General features: G+C 42.6%; 1 protein-coding gene across 3 annotated transcripts; it reads left to right on the top strand.

Moving 5' to 3' along the window:
- Window positions 1-14: 14 nt before the first annotated feature.
- On the top strand, window positions 15-15,901 carry RB195_000358 (uncharacterized protein; the record flags this gene model as incomplete). 3 transcript variants are annotated; one of them, XM_064196643.1, is made up of 23 exons in its annotated part: window positions 15-60; window positions 117-227; window positions 284-379; window positions 936-986; window positions 1,578-1,628; window positions 2,129-2,217; window positions 4,642-4,762; window positions 4,861-4,925; window positions 5,650-5,899; window positions 9,280-9,417; window positions 9,564-9,662; window positions 9,722-9,782; window positions 9,841-9,976; window positions 10,880-11,054; window positions 11,121-11,238; window positions 12,394-12,542; window positions 13,719-13,804; window positions 13,899-13,979; window positions 14,857-15,004; window positions 15,221-15,335; window positions 15,413-15,500; window positions 15,597-15,749; window positions 15,809-15,901. In XM_064196643.1, the coding sequence occupies 23 exons, from the start codon at window positions 15-17 to the stop codon at window positions 15,899-15,901; spliced, it is 2,520 nt and encodes an 839-aa protein (XP_064052524.1). The 3 variants fall into 3 exon arrangements, with proteins under 3 accessions (XP_064052524.1, XP_064052526.1, XP_064052525.1); XM_064196644.1 differs by lacking the exons at window positions 15-60; window positions 117-227; window positions 284-379; ... (3 more) ...; window positions 4,642-4,762; window positions 4,861-4,925 and adding an exon at window positions 2,454-2,474; XM_064196645.1 differs by lacking the exons at window positions 4,642-4,762; window positions 4,861-4,925; window positions 5,650-5,899; ... (12 more) ...; window positions 15,597-15,749; window positions 15,809-15,901 and having other exon boundaries at window positions 2,129-2,241.
- Between the last annotated feature and the right edge of the window lie 922 nt (window positions 15,902-16,823).

Raw genomic sequence — 16,823 nt, 5'->3', positions numbered from 1 at the left:
CATCAACCAATACTATGGACCCCTTCGTAAAGATATTGTTTCTATCAATCCTTGTCACAGGTACGGAATTAGATACATTTATTTTGTGCAGAAAAACTCTCAGAAACGGTTCCCAGGAGATGCGCTAATGTGTAAAATGTGCGACAACTACATTTCATGCGCAAACGAGGTCACCGAGCAATGTCCACCGCATACTCAATGTTATACTGTAAAGAAGCATGGAATAGGTGGTGTTATTTTCCATTTCCGTCTCGTTTGATCAAATAATCGTAGGCTATTTTAGTAACTCACAAAGGTTGTGCTAATAGCTGTGCTGCAATGCCGTTCGCCGTTCACGATGCACACTGTACGACTTGCAACAATCGAGACAATTGTAACGGTGAGTTCTAAGTTTCTAAATTTTTCTATTAAAGACAGCTGGTCATTAAATTGACGTGGTGTGGAAGCCCTACAAAAAAAAAGAGAACTCGAGGTATAGAACACGAGTATAAGCATAGCCCCTCTAAATCCCTTGAATCCTTCTGAAAAACGACGTGGGAAACTGGTTTTTTTCCTACGAAACACGTGGAAACGCCCTTCTCTTGCTCATGCGCCGCATCCACATGCAAGCGATCAAAGATCAATGAGTTCTCTTTACCAAAGTAATCAAATGCAATCAATGAATAGGATGCGGAGGGAACCGATCGTGTTCAAGAGAGGGCGTTCTAACGTACCTCGTAGGAAAAAAAAACGTTGTTCCCACATCGCTTTTCAGAATGATTAAGGGGAAATGAGAGGGGCCACGACTACACGTGTAATTTACACCCTGAACTCTATATTTTCCCACAGGTTTCCCCAACTACGTCAGTTCCGTGCTACATGCCTTTAAATAGAATAATGGTTCCGCTCGGATAATCCCTCCGATTACGCCTACGAGGGTGATTTAACTGTTTCAGGAAATGAGATGATAATTGGAGACGGTGTTCGAACTGGATACTCAAATCAAGGTATTCAGATTTCAGATTATATAAATTGATTGATCATAACTTTGTGTAACTCTAACTCTTCCTTTTTGAAACTAAGTCTTTCTATGGAAATTGCATTAAATTTTGCGTGATTCACAAGTAGAAGGAATTGTGAGTAGAGGCCATTCGTACAAACTTTTTAAAGGCATCACCCTACGAATCTGAGGTGGTACGGATTTCAGGTGGAGTATTCGTATACGGGATCTTAGATTAAGGAGAGGGGGTGATTCCGTCCATTTCTTGTCCGTAAAAAACGGCCCGGAAGATGCAGCGCCGCACAAGACTGGCGCGCTCCAATCGAACCTCTTGTACAAAATGGTGCGCCAAAACGAATGAAGCCGTATCTTCCGGGCCGTTTTTTACGGCAATTAGGAAGAAATGGACGGAATCACCCCCCTCTCCGTAGTCTCCCATCCTGTATACGAATACTCCACCTGAAATCTGCACCACCTCAGATTCGTGGGGTGATGCCTTTAACCGAAATTCCTAATTAATTAATTTTCCTAATTAATGGCTCGTCTCTGGAAAATTCCTCTAATCATCGGTGTGAGAGTAGTGGTTAAAATTGTTCAGGAAGTGGCTTGTCAATCGGAGAAGGAGCTCAACCAAGACAACCTCATGGAGGTATCCTTTTGATGCTTGAACTCATTGCCATTTTTTCAAAGTTAAGATTCGCATACCCCTGAACAACGGAAGAGTTAACTTCATCCCGAGATGTGTACTGTTTCCGCATTACAAAGCTTTTTCTTTACTTTATAATAAGTTCAGTAATATAACAGTAATAAAATAGTAATGGGCGGGTGTAGTGTAGCGGTTGGAAATTTCGCTTCCTGCACGATCGATCGGAGGATCGAATCCTCCCTAGTGCTCACCAAGCCTTTCATCCCTCCGGGGTCGACAAATTGGTGCCGGACTTGGTTAATGTGGAGGCGCATCCCAAGCGGATTGATTAACGCCAGAAAATTTATTTATTTATTTTCATTTAATATAATTTATTATAATAGTTCATAATGGTTTTAGTTGAACTGTAAAGCCAACTTTGCTTCTCAGCTTTGACAAAACTTCCAGAAAATTGAGGATATTGCATTGGTATCGGAGCTGAAAGGAACGAAATTATGTTTCAGGAGAGCACCATACTCAAATAGGACATGGGGTGAAGCCACGTTCATCTTCAACGACATTTGGAAATGCGTTATTGTTCATCTGCAGTATAGTAATAATTTCAAGATTTTGCTAGTAAATAATAATTGCTCTTATAAAATTCACTTTTTTCCATAGAATGTTCTGACAAGAAAATTTTTGTAATATCTAGGTCTTTGTAATATCTAGGATGATTCTGATAAGCTTTCATAAATATTTACTATAGTGATTGTTATTGATTGATTTTATCAGCGGCTCTAGGATAAAACAGTAAGGTAAGTACTATACGTTACTTTTGTTCTTCTCTCAATGGTTGGCTCCGGTTCTCAGGTACGTTATTACTATATCTAGGGCTCTAGGAGTAATAATATCGCAAGGAAACACCTTACCCATGCATAGGATCCGCTGGTGAACGTAAACCCACTGAAACTCGTTCATTGTGGTGCATCATGGAATATTCCTGGATTCTCCCTTGTCATAAAACATGTAAATCTCCTGCAAGCGTTCAGCTGTAATCCATCCTTTACTTGGAATAATTTAATTGAGGCTTAGGCTTACTTAGCACAACTTATTTCAATTTCTCCGTCTTAATTTGATGCGAAACCAATCCATAGTTGGGTTAAAAAGACATGAAGAACGGACAGTTGCGTAAGTGGCTGCGCTCGAAGCGGCGCGGTGGAGCGTAGCGGTTAGGATCGTGTAAGGATCGTCGCTACCGCCACCCATCTCTCTACCGGTCCCAGCTTGGTCCCAACTGCTGCCTCCACCGCGCCGTTTCGAGCGAAGTCGCTTACGAAGCTGTAAAAATTAGTTACTCAACTATCCTTAGCTATGGTGGGGTCGTGTCACGGACATGACCCGACCATAGCTGAGGATAGTCGACTAAAAATTAGATTGCACACACCTACACCACTTTTCTATAGTTCCGTTAGAAATCTTTGGAAAAAAAAAACAATTGAAGGCTAAATTTGACCTTCATTCAGCGGCTGAGGCTGAAGAGATACCAGTTTATAATTAAACCAGAGCATAATATGTCAATTCAATTTAAAAAGCAGTTAATTTTCTAGTCGAAACCTTAAAAAAGAGCATAATTGCTGTGTAGAACACAACGAGCAAAGAAACTATGGATATAGCATCTTCCTATAAAGTTCTCATAACGTCTGGTCCCTCAGAGATCGTGCACCTGCAGCCTTCTCTCCTCTTTATACCATCATACAATTCTTTTGATTCAGAAATATAAAAAAAAAACCCACGAAGTACACCAGAACCTGCTCTTTCAACAATAGTGTCCGTTACTGTACAGATCACCAGTGCTTCTAGCCAGTATTTTTATGCTGCTTCCATATTTTTTCGCTTCGATGGCGATGTGCAGCAAAATAGTTGGTGGCGGAAGGGATGGATGTTTCCCTACTCTTCTATATGACTGGTGATATGCGCACATTCGTATATGTACACGAGACACGATGATTATTGAGATTCAACAGCACCAACAAGGACACAACCGTTTTCAATCGATTGAGTTGAGTCAACTGAAAAAAATCCGCAAAAATGGACTTTCATCGTAGTCACTGCGTAGCGTTTCATTGCCGAGTGTGACCGGTACATGTAGTTAAATCAGCAAAAATGAACATCTGCATCTTCCTTGGATACGTAGATTGACCGTGTTCACTGAACGTGCGGACCCTAGTGTATTCCAGTCGCTCTTTTCCCTCGACATTGTCATCCAAGATGCCCGCAAGTGTCGTAAGTGACGGCGAGGTCCCTGAGTCCTATCCAGCTGAGCTCTCTGCTTGTCCAACAGTGCAGCAAACACATCACCCCATGTCGCTGGCAGCCTTCCGCGAGGGCGTATAGCATCTCTTGGAATCCACTTTAATGTTCTTTAAGTCTACCTATCGTCGAATCTTCTCATAATGTGACCAGCCCATCTATGCTTTGCTTTCGATATATATTCCGTTGGGTCGCGAAGACAGGACATTGCTCGTAAGTCGGAGCTGCGAAGATCGGCTGGGTGTTGTGTGCGCCGCTTAAATTTCAGAAAACATCTCTCCAGGGCTCAGTGGGTAGCGAGTAGCTTCCTGGACATGACAGCGGTATCTGCCCACATCTCCGCTGCGTAACAGAGCCCTGGAAGAACTGTTGAGTCAGACAGACGGGGACGGAGATCTTGGTCCGTCAGTTGGTCCGTAACTTCGCTTACGGGTGCGAATGGCTCCCACACTGCTTTCATCCTTCTATTCAGTTCCTCCTACGAGAAGTTCTCCACTTTTATAGAACATCCGAGATACACTTATGACGAAGTTCCTACGATTTTGAAGCCTTCAAGTTGTGCTACTCCGTCCTCGCAGTAGACGTTCTTCTGTTAAATTGTTAAACTGTCAAAATTCGGTTATTTTATGGATAGTATTTTTGTTTTTGAAAATTTATACTACCTAAAAATAATCGAAACCCGGCAGTTCCAGTTGACTATAAGAACATTCTCAATGTTGATCTTTAGCGTCGACGCAAAGAGCAGGATGAAAATGTTTACGGAAGCAGTACGGACGCAACATCTTCAGCTTGCATGTCGGAGCGAAAATGTGACGGAAATGTTGGAAAGGTTAAGAGGAATGAAAAGTGTGCGTATTTCGTCTTTGCTGTATTTCCTGCGACACTCTCTCTGGAAGAGACTTTCAACGAAGACCTGGACAAATCACGAGGGTGGAAATTTCTTCAGGCGAAGCAGTTTCGTCTTGCTCTGAGTATTCCGAAGACGAGAAACAAACCATGTCACAATCAGAGGTATTTTGTGTCTGTCTATAAAGGAGTGTTCTAATTAGGTGGGATCGTTCCTTTAGCAGGTATGAAGTGCGAACTAAAACTTAGGGGACGCGAGTTTTTCCTCGCTAGTATTTTGATCTGCAAAGTTCAAATCTAAAGATTATAAGTGCGCTTATTGTGAATTTAAAAAATCTCGCATGAGAAGTTAACTTGCTAAAGGTGAAAAGTGATCTTTCTTAATCGCGATCTCTCTTCCTTATTATAGTAGGCTCAGTGCAGCATGAAGCACGGTGCGGTTGCGTAAGCACCTGCACTCGAAACGATGCGGTAAAGAAAGCGGTTGGAATCGAGATGAAGCCATCGCTAATTGCAACGAAGAATGGAACTAGCAAGGGTCCTACCTCAATCCTAGCCGCAACGCTCCCTCGCACCGTTTCAAGGCTTCGCTCTAAGCATAATCCTCTAACCTACGGTTTTCGTGGTATTTCTGTACTACGTCAATTTCATGATGCGTCAACTTCTCTAAATATGTCACCCAGAATGTGGATCACTGCGTTGATGGAGGACGCAGATCAACTGTTTCAAGCAAACTAGTTGCAGTGTCTTTTTTATTTCACTTTAACAATTTCTCACTATATCACCTCTTCCATGATTTTTATGTATGAAAAATGAAATTGCCATCGCAAATGTTGGTCATCGCAAAAACACTATAAAAAGAACTACACTTAGAGAGAACTTTTTTTAGACTGGTTCTGTGGATGTCGGTTCTGCGGCTAGCGGTTCTGCAGTTAAAGCTTCCAGAAGTAGCGGTTCTTCGGGTAGCGGCTCTTCGGGTAGCGGCTCTTCGGGTGGCGGCAGTTCGGGTACCGGTACCAAAACTACCAAAACTGTGGGTAAAAAACATGCATCAAGAATCGAGTTCTTATCTGCTGCGATTGCCTTCGCTTTCGGAGGTGGAAATGTATGGATTTTGCCTAACTCGATAGCTCATTCAGGTGTGTTTTTCTACATTTTGGCGAAGCCTTGAATATTTAGTTTAGAGAGTTCCAGTGCAAAATTTGAATTTTAAATTTAATTTAAATTGGTTTGGTTCACCTGGAATTTCACGCATGTCACAAGGATAAGAAAGAGTCGCCTGACTTCGGAGGAAAGCCTGTTAGGATAGAGCCAGAAAGGACAGGGTTCCAGGAGTCACATAGGTTACCAAAACGGAAAAAGACTAGGATGGCGATCTGTACTCATAACGCACGTACGCTTGCATCGGAAACGCCCATCGAAGATCTGATGATGCAAGCCAAGAAGATTTAGTACGATGTCATTAGGCTCACCGACATGAGAAGAACGTCGTATATGTAACTGAAGAAGAACTGTTCTTAAGAACATGTGGCAGTAGAGGTTTTGGTGGAGTTGGCGTCCTGGTCAACACGAGTATAGTAAAGTGTCGCTTCGCTCCAACATCAACCTATGAAGAAGAACAAAACGTAGATGCTTTCTATGTGGACCCGGAGAAGCTCTACGCAGAAGACCATGTCTTCTATATGGTCATTGTTGGTGATTTCAACGCCAAAATTGTCCCGAAAAGAACGTCTAAGGTACTTTACATCGGAACCCACGGCCACCAATGAGATGAACAAGAAGAAAGGCTCCCAAACCTCATCATTACGACTAAGACCATCCATAAAAACTCGCAGTTCCAAATACCCTCCTTCCAAAACTAGACGTGGGAGTCATTCGGCGTAGAGTACTGTAATGAAATTGGCCACATCATCGCCGGTGCCAGGTTCTGTCTGACGGATGTCGCTGTTGTGCAAAAGTTCTAAAAGTAATCGGACCATCGCCTCCTCCGGGGAAGATCTTCCTTCACACTGGAGGAGCACGAGCCGCAGGCAAACAAGAACTCACGTCCAAGCTCGCAAAGCTTTGCGAAGGGGAAATAAAGGAAGATCTCAAAGATAGAAGAGCAGAAGTGCTGACTGAAGGTGCAAAGGGAGAAAAAGCATAGCATAGCATTGCTATGCCCGTCGAGACTTTGCCAATTGTAAGACGAAGATGAGTGCTCTCTGGAACCGGAAGGGAACAGCCTATGCATCTAGAAGGGGGATAAAGAAAATCATCTACTTCCTCTACTCTGATCTCTTCGACAGTCATGTCCAACAGCCTCCTCACCGTCTAAGGGAAGATGAACAAGTTATTCCAGAGGTCTTCCCTTCCGAAATCCCATATGCCATTGTGTCTTTGAAGAGTCGTACTTCACCCGATCGAGTCTGAACATCTGAGCTACCTACTCCTCATCAACACGCTGGCGAGGCTCTCTATACGTTACCTGTCGGAATGCAAGGTTCCTAAACAGTGGAGGATTAGTAATGTTATATAAGAAGGGAGACCCACATGGCATCGGACAATCTGCTTACATCATACCCCCGTCATCTACAAGCTCTTTACAAGAGCGATCCTTAACAGGATCGAAAAAGTTTTGGATGAAGGACAGTTATGCGAGCAAGCCGAGTTTCGAAAAGGGACTCAGTACGATTGACGACATTCACACTGTTTTGAAACTCATAAAGGTATCACGAAAGTACAAGATGCCGCTCTGTCTCACCTTCGTCGACTTGAAGAAGACCTTTGACTCATTTGAGACGGAAGCAGTTATGGAAGCCTTGGACAATCAGGGCGTCCCTACTCAGTACATAAAGGTACTTCGAAAGTTGTACAGTAACTTCACGACCGGAATTCTGCCGTTCTACAAGAATATCATCATTGGCGTGAAGAGAGGGGTCCGACAGGGTGGAACATTCTCACCCAAAATATTTACGGCTACCCTCGAGAACGCAATGTGAAACCTGGAATGGGAATACATGGGAGTGAGGAATGAAGGTCGCCCGCTACATCATTTACGCTTTGCTGATGACATCGTTCTGATGACATTTAGCATCAGTCAACCGGAACGAGTGCTAGCCGAATTCGACGAAACATGTGGATGCAGTGATCTCCAGCTAAATCTGGAAAAGACGGTGCCCATGTGCTCCGATGGGTGTCGGATCCCCTATTAACGCTCAAGGGAACGAACATATGCGAATGCACCGACTACATTTATCTGGGTCGGGAAATGAACAAAAAGGACGACCTGACCCCTGAGCTGGGCAGGAGGAGACGAGTGAAGAGGGAGCATATAAGAGCATCGAAGATGTAGTGAAGAGGACCAAGAACACCCGGCTTCGTGCTCACCTCTTCAAAACTACCGTACTTGCTGCTATGACCTACGCTTCGGAAACTTGAGCATTTCGCAGGCAGGAAGAAAACGCTGTCATTGGACGCGCAATTGAAAGAGTGTTGCCAAGATTAACCCACAGGTGAAAGAAGGGATTCGTAGTTCACTCCTACATCACCGACCAATGATCAGGGACGCTGCCAACGAAAGAAAAAAATTAGATAGGCCGAACATGTGATGCGCTTTAATGGCAACCGTTAGACCTGAGCGGTGAGCGACTGTGTTCTCCGCGATATTAAGCGCAGTCCAGGAAGATTTTGATTTCTTCACGAAGTCCTTTAAGAAAAATTATGTTCTTTGTATCCCACGCAAAAGGAGGAACCACTGAACACGCGATCGGGACAAACTGAAGAATTACTGGCGCCCGCTCGACCAGTTCGAAGAACAACGGGAGTCAAGGCAATCAAGCTAAGGCCAGAATCCCTGTACATCTACGTAACTGCTCTCAACAGTAGTCCCGTAATCATTCTTAATGTCACTTCTTCCCCATCAGCGATGGGGAAACTGCTCAGCCGTTCCTCTTGTCTACCATAGTAGAGTCAAAACAGCCTGAAGCGGTGCGTAGGCGTCTGCGCTGGAAGAGGTGCGGTGGAGCATAGCGGTTACGATCGAGTGATGATACCTTTTACGATCGTTCAGTGCTGCAGTTCGCGATCTCAATTCTTACAGTTATCTCTACCGTTCCGCTTCGAATGCAACCGCTGACACAACTGGACCATGCTGCATTTCGTTTTGACCAGACCATATACTCTCCCCCCTCCCATGCTGCTCTCCCGCTCTAGCCGTGTACATAGTCGAGAAATGTCAAGGTTATCGGAAATATTTCCACCAACAACAACGATTGGAAAAGATATGTAACTGTAAACAAAGCAAAGAACAAACAAGCTACAGGTTGTACTCTGTACACACGTATTATGTTCCTAATCAAGAGGAAATCATCCACCATAGCTCCGATATGCATATGATTTTGTATTAAAGAAAATTAGGAGTTAACTGAGAACCATGTTGATGTCCATTCAACTCCTGTTCCTAGTATCATATTATCGTACTAGTATTTATTTACTTATATGTACTTACTAGTATTTATCGTGTTCAAAAATTATTTAGGTATTGCATTTATTATACAATTTGCTGTATGCTACCTCCTAGCAGCCATTCCTATGCTTTATTTGGAAATCGCAATGGGACAGTTCACGTCCGCATCACCATTTAGCGTTTACCAAATGATGTCTCCAGCAATGGGAGGTTGGTCAATGTAGTAATGAGAGAATAAATACGGGCTCTTTTTCCACACTAAAATGAATTAATCTAACTAAAATCACACTGTCTCTATCCTACATTTTCGCCCAACAAAAGAAGCGCTTTTCAACTCTCAATAAACTTTAATTCAGGAATTCCAGCAGCTATAAGCTTTCTTCTTGTTATAAAATCTGTTGCAATATCTGTTTGGGCATGTGAAGCACTTGTATTTTTCATAGTCTCACTGACAGGTGTTTTTGTCCGTTTCTTAAACCTTTAGAAAAAAATTCACAATGCAAATGTTTTTCAGGTTCATGGAGGCTGCTTCCTTGGACAACATGTAGAGGTATTGAGGATTGCTACGACCACAGGTACACTACGTATACGTTTATCCAACATTTATTTTTTAATATATTCATGTACGCTCAGACTTGCTAAAAAGTGCATGTTCGCATCTCCAAATGAAACAGCTTGTGCTGATTTTATTCGAGCTATGGTAGTCACAAGATCGGATCACATAAAGAACAGTCCACTCGCCACATATTTTCGTGAAATTATACAACAGGTTACTAAACCTTCTTTTGTTACCTTCAACCAATTTATGAGTTTTGTGATTCGAGAAATACCCCCAAGAAATATCCAAGAAATAGAAATACGCTTTATCCGATCCGAAAATTAGTAAAAGCGCTGGCGCTTTCTTCACTTCTGGATTGAAATGAAAGTTAGATTGAAATGATGTTAAAGAAGAAGGTAGAGTTCGATTATAGATGACGGTAGGAACTTAGCTAAATGTAAAAAGGTTGGTATGACAGATTGTGAATTCTAATCAGCGAGACCATTTCTTTTGCGATTCACGAAATAAACACCGTAAAAGTTTAAGTCCTTTACGTCTTTTCGAGCTCCCTCGCTCTCAACGTTCCTTGGTTCTAGCAATCACGTTTCAGCAGACGGGGCAACTTCAATCTCAGACACTTCCCCCGGCTTAGGTCATCAGTGCTGTGGCCGACAAAGAACGGACCTTGTAAGCGCAGATACAGAGGCGAATTTCTTCCTCGGCATCAAAGGCGAGAGCGCTTTCTTTGCAGCGTCCTTATTAGAGGGTGAAGAGTGAAGCAAAACGTAAAAAACGTAAAAAAAAAACGACCGAGGTGACGTAAAAAACGGCCCGGAAGATACGACTTCGAGCGTTCCGGGGCGCTGTTTTCCACAATGAGTTCGATTGGAGCGTGCCAGTCTTGTGCACGCGCCGCATCTTCCAGGCCGTTTTTCACGGCAGCTGGAAAGAAATGGACGGAATTACCCTCGCCCCCACATAATCTCCGACCCCGTAAAGGCATAACCCACCTGAAACTCGCACCACCCCAAATTCCTCGTTTTTGGTTGAGTACATTTGGATGTACTATGACATGCGGTGTTTCATTATAAACAATTTTTCTCAATTTTTATGCTCAAAAAAAAATACATTTAGGAAGATAATCTAAGCGCTGAGAAATTTTTGCCACACCCTTTCCTGATGATATCGCTATTCGTGGTATGGTTTATGGCGTGCGGAGGTGCTAGTGTGGGAATCCGCTACCTCAGTAAAACCGCTTATATAGTCATCGCACTTGCGTTTATCTCTACCGCAACATTCGTCGGTTTGGGTAAATATTGAAAATTTCTTTGAACTTTCCGGTACATCAAATTATGAGCAGTAGAATTTGCTTCAGCATGCTCTGTTGGCAGTTTTTCGAACTCCATTAGCCATTTCTTAAATCCTCGTTACAAATTATTGTTGAGTGTCGAAAAATGGATATTGGCCGCTGGACACGCACTGATGGCACTTAGGTAAGAAAGATATTTATTTGTCTACTTCAATACCCGAAAATAAAGAAAAACGATGGGACCTGCACGTTAACGAACAGGTAACAAAATCACTGCAGGCTCTGTTAAAGAACTGAATTACTGGAATCAAATATGACTACCTCTGACTCCAAATTTCAAACGTTGTTGAACTAGCGGACCCAAGCAATGGAACATCAGATAATTTCGAGACATTTCCTGGAAAAATTAGACTCAGCTTGAATTTTAGCATAGCGTGCAGCTTCCGCTAGCAAACTGCAGTGATGGGTGGTGTCAGCAGGGGTTTTACCGCGCTCCTAACCGCTACGCTTCAGCGAAACGCCTCGAGAAAAGCCGCCGCTTCGAGCGCATCCTCTTACGCAACAGCACGGAACTTCTCGTTGTTTTAAACCGATTACATTTTCTACGACATACAAATATAAAGAGTATTTTGAGTCAAATTTATGGGATTACTACGCTCCTGAGCACTGAGCGAAACACTTGTTGCTGTCTTGAAGGCAGCGCATCACGAAACTGGCATGGTACGGAAACCTCAGGTAAAACGTAGAGTTGGGTAGGAATGAGCGCGCTCAATTCTTACTAGTCGTCCTAGAAAACGGCGTGGGAACCTCTTTAATTCCTACGAGATACGTTAGAACGAGCAATCTTGTACACGCTCGGTCCTCTTAGCAGCCTATTCATTGGTTTATTTGAATCTGGTGAAGAGATCTCACTAGTACTGGAGCGCTCCCTTGTGGACGCGGACGGTGTACAAGGATGGAGCGTTTTCACGTACCGTAGGAACAAAAACAGTTTCTCACGCCTGTTTTCAGAACCATTAAGGGAGGATGAGCAGAGCCACTCTCATTTTCGTAATCTACTACCTAGACTCTACCTTAGGTTCACCTTAGGGTTCCAGTACTACGTCAGCATCGTGATACGCTGCCTTTAAACATTTTCGCAATAACTGCGGCTTCAGTTTTGAAAAATTTTCGGAAATCACAGCTCGATTGATATCCATATCAAATTATATGAAACGAAATAAATCAAGTTACAGGGAAAAAAACGAATAGAGGAGAATTCGCGTGTTTATTTAGAATAATAGCCATGTCTACAGTATATAGGATGTAAATTTCCAGAACACACCTTATAAAATTCCAGCGTGTCGACAGGTGCTATGATCAAGTTAGCATCAGCTCGCCCATTTCGAATGGCTATCGTATGGGATGTCGTTATAATAGCAGTTGTTGTCGCATTATACTATGCACTCACCCTATTATCTATTGTCATGTTCATGGAAAAATTTGCTGGTACGTTAAGATATGATATTGAAATTTGTTGATGAGAACAAGGGAAACAAAAAAAGAAGACAGTGAAATAGAGAAAGTGCGCAATCGGAAAATTATATGATAAAATAATAAAAAAAAGAGTAGATCAGAGAAGTAGATCAGATCAGAAAAAAGAGTAGATCATCCGAATAAATAACAACGAAGTCATCTTTTCGTCTATAGGTGAGTTCGATTCAGCCAAAGCCGTCCGCTTTTGCCAAACAAGTTTCATCGAGCGCAGCATTTCCTCGTACATGTACATAACTAAAGGCATCACGCCACGAATCTGAGGTGGTACGGATTTCAGGTGGATGGATAGCAAATTATGCAGAGGTGGTGATTCTGTCCATTTCTTCCTAATTGCTATAAAAAACGGCTCTGAAGATACGGCTTCGAGCGTCCTGGCGCACTACTTTCTACAAAGAGTTCGATTGGAGCGCGCCAGCCTTGTGCACGCGCCGCATCTTGCGGTATAGCGTAGTCGCTAAGAGGTTCCGCTGACGGGACGATCGATCGGAGGTTCGAATCCGCCACAGAACTAGCGAAATCTCTGATCCCTCCGCGGTCGATGAATTGGTACCAGACTTGTCTGGGAGGATAGAAGCACTGACTTGACGCATCGACTAACCACCGCAAATCATTGTATAAGCCAGATACACGTTCGTAAATCTCAGAGGACTTTGAATTGAAATGAACGTGCATGCGCATCCGAAGCGGATTGATTAACGCCAAACACTTTATCCTTTATCCTTTCATGCATGTAATCGAGAATTTGAAGAGAACTGCGTGATAACAGCCGTTCAAAAAATTAGAAATTCAAAAAAAAAATGAACGAAGGCGTAGCTAGGTCAAAACAACATGAACGGCACGGACAGTTGCGTAAGCGGCTGCGCTCGAAGCGGCGCGGTGAAGCGTAGCGGTTGGGCTCGTGTAGGGATCCTCACTACCGCCATCCATCTCTGCAGTTCGCCATGGTCCCGCCTCGATTCCAACCGCTGTCTTCGCCTCGAACGCAGCCGCCTGCGCAAATGTCCGCGCTTCATGTCCTTTGGACCCGACTGTATATTAGATGTAACAATAGCTTATATCAGTGATGAATTACTGTTCATTTATCTTTTTTTTTTCTTGTTCTAAATTTCAGTTTAAATTTTACTTCAGCTGAACTATATCCATTCGATAATTCTGTGGCACGGTTCGACTACATCACCTCGCATCGTTTCATGGCGACAGCAATTATGGTTGAAGTAAGCAAATAGTTAATAGTACAATTATTATCTTTTTCCAATTCCAAAGCAATATTTGATTCCAAAGCAATATTTATGACAAAATCCTTTTCAGGTGTTTATGAGCATGCCTTATCCTTGGCTACTCAGTGCTCTTCACTTCTTCGCTAGACTATTCATCCCTATGCAAACAGTGGTGAGTACATCCACGTAACATGCAAGGTGGCGAAAAATTACGTGCGTTATAAAAAAAAAACGCTGAAACTTCATTTTTATGTCCACAAAACATTTGAAACTTTTAAAATTTGGTCATTTAGAAACAGTTTAAGAAAATTACTTTTATAAAACAAAAAAACAAAACATCTTATAATTACAAAGAATTTTTGAAGTGGCCGCTATCAGTTTGATACAGGCGTCAATTCGCTCCTTCATCAAAGCGATGGTGCGGCGGAGGCAGTTAACGTCTAAAGTGGGCTGGAGCAAAAACCTGTTGAAAAATAAAATTGGGATGATTTTGCTTCCATGGCACGACAGCTTTCTTGTGAATTCCTTCTTGATATATCTTCGCATAAATTTCCACCTTTTTATCGATAAAAATCAACGAAATCTTGTCCGAAGCAATGATACTGCTCCAGACCATGAAACATTCATGAGACAGACTTTTTGTGGTAATTTTTTGCTTGCAAGTGCTCTGGGCTAAGAAGTTGACTGTGATCTTGAGAGTTTTTAGCCATGTTAAATGCTTTATACAATAAAGAAAACGGAGTCAAATATCATCCGCACGTCATTTCTCGACACACTGTGTAATAGGGTCGGAACGAAATGAAGCACGTGGGTACAGCTGCGTAAGCGGGTTGCGCTGGAAGCGGTGCGGTGGAGCGTAGCGGTTGGAATCGATGTGGGACCATCGCGAACTGCAGCAGTTAACGATGGTAGCAGCGGTCCTCACTCGATCCTAAACCCGACGCTCCACCGTACCACTTTCACCGCAGCTGCTTACGCAACTACACCGTGCTTCATGCCGTTTTAACCCTACTGTATACATTTTTCGAAACGCTACAAACTTTTTTCAGACAACAAATATGTGGGTGGTGGTGACAATGCTCCGTGAAAAATATGCTGACGCCACTCGAAAGCACTTGTCAAGACTTCATGTGTGGATGATTATCGTTGCATTGGGAATTTTTGGTTATATCGTCAGTTTTCAGTTCATTATGCCCGGTTAGTGAATTTATCCTGTGTATCTCTTTCTACAAAAACATTCCATTATTTTCGAAGATTTTGACTACTTCAAGATCTTTATAATAATTATAAATAATTTAGGTAGTAACTATTTATTATTCATTAGTGTTTATTACTATTTATTTACTATTGACTATATTTACTATTACTTATAAGAAATTTTGATGCATTTTGACTGCTCCAAGTGGTTTTCAGGAGGTTTATCCCTCTCTATATCTGTGCTGATGATTAGTGGTTTTGGTACTTTCATAGTTGGCTTTTTACAATTAGTCACTGTTGCTTATATTTACGGTTTCCGACGTTTTTCTGTGTAAGAATTGCTTGTAAAGTTACTTTTGTAAAAAAAAATCTTGTGTTTTTTCTTTTAAATTTGTTTCTATTATCCAGAAATATTCGAACAATGGTTGAAGCTTTCGGTCCAATGAATTTCTTTTGGTGGTTTAATTGGATAATCACTTCTCCATTTCTTCATTTGGTTTGTTTACTTGTCGTTTTCTCTGCAGAACGTACATTGAAGTAGTCAAGAATATCATCATCCGTGGACAAAGTCATATCTGTGTTTTTGTTTCAGGCATGTTTCGTAGCAACGTTTACTGTAACTTACAATTATTTATGGGAACAAGTGTTCTGGCGTATTGTCTTCCTGGTTGCTACAGTTGCATGGGTACCAATCAATCTAGCTTTCAAGAACTGTGAACGGATGCGGTTCAATGAACCGTTCACAGTAAGAACGTTTACCGATCTTCTGAAAAATCCATAAATTACTATCAATTACTCAAACAGATGATCTTCCGACCGAGAAAGGATTGGGGCCCTTCGGATGCAGTAGACAGAGAAGAAGCGATCAAAATGGAACGGGCACTTCGAGTGCGATGAGTACAGGAAACATTCGGTTCACATCAGCTTAACAAGAAACAATTCCAAAATTGCAAACAATGAAATTCAATGTTCTGGTACACCGTTCCAGAAAAAATATTATCAATTAGTAAACGCTTACATGGTTATAGCAATGTTGCAAAGTACTAAATTCACATAGGTTGAAAGCTTCGCTGGTTTCACAGGTCGCATACTATAATCAACTCTCCCTATGTGCGACTTATAGTTGGGTCAAAACGACATGAACGGCACAGACAGTTGCGCAAGCGGCTGCGCTCGAAGCGGTCCGGTGGAGACAGGAGTTGGGATCGATGTGGGACCATGGCGAACTGCAAAGAACTGCTCGTGTTCCATGTCGTTGTGACCCGACTATAGTTCACTTAAAGGCATCACCCCACAAATGAGGTGGTGCGGATTTCAGGTGGGTTATGCCTATACTTGGTCGTAGATTATGGAGAGAAGAGTAATTCCGTACATTTCTTCCTGATTCCCGTAGAAAACGGCCCGGACGATACGGCTTCGAGTGATCGGGCGCGCTATTTTCTGCAACGAGTTCGGTTGGAGCGCGCCAGCCCTGTGCACGCGCCGCATCTTCCGGACCGTTTTTTACGGCAATTAGGAAGAAATGGACGGAATCACCCTCTTCTCCATAATCTACCGTCCCGTATAAGAATACTCCACCTGAAATCCGTACCACCTCAGATCTGTGGGGTGATGCCTTTAAAAGCAACGTATCACAAAATTGTAGTAATTCAAAGCGTGGAAACCGGAGAGAAAACGTGGAGTTCGGCCGTATATTACGAATATGAGCGTCCCCCCATTCAGTCTCCTCTAATCTCCATTTTAAAAAAGAAAGCGGCGTGGGAAACAGCATTTCTACGAGGTACGTGAGATTTGTGCACGCGCCGCATCCACGAGGTAA

The sequence above is a fragment of the Necator americanus genome, chromosome IV, assembly GCF_031761385.1.
Source record: "Necator americanus strain Aroian chromosome IV, whole genome shotgun sequence".
In the NCBI taxonomy this organism is placed as follows: Eukaryota; Metazoa; Nematoda; class Chromadorea; order Rhabditida; family Ancylostomatidae; genus Necator; species Necator americanus.
This window is presented reverse-complemented; position numbering and strand designations above follow the sequence as displayed.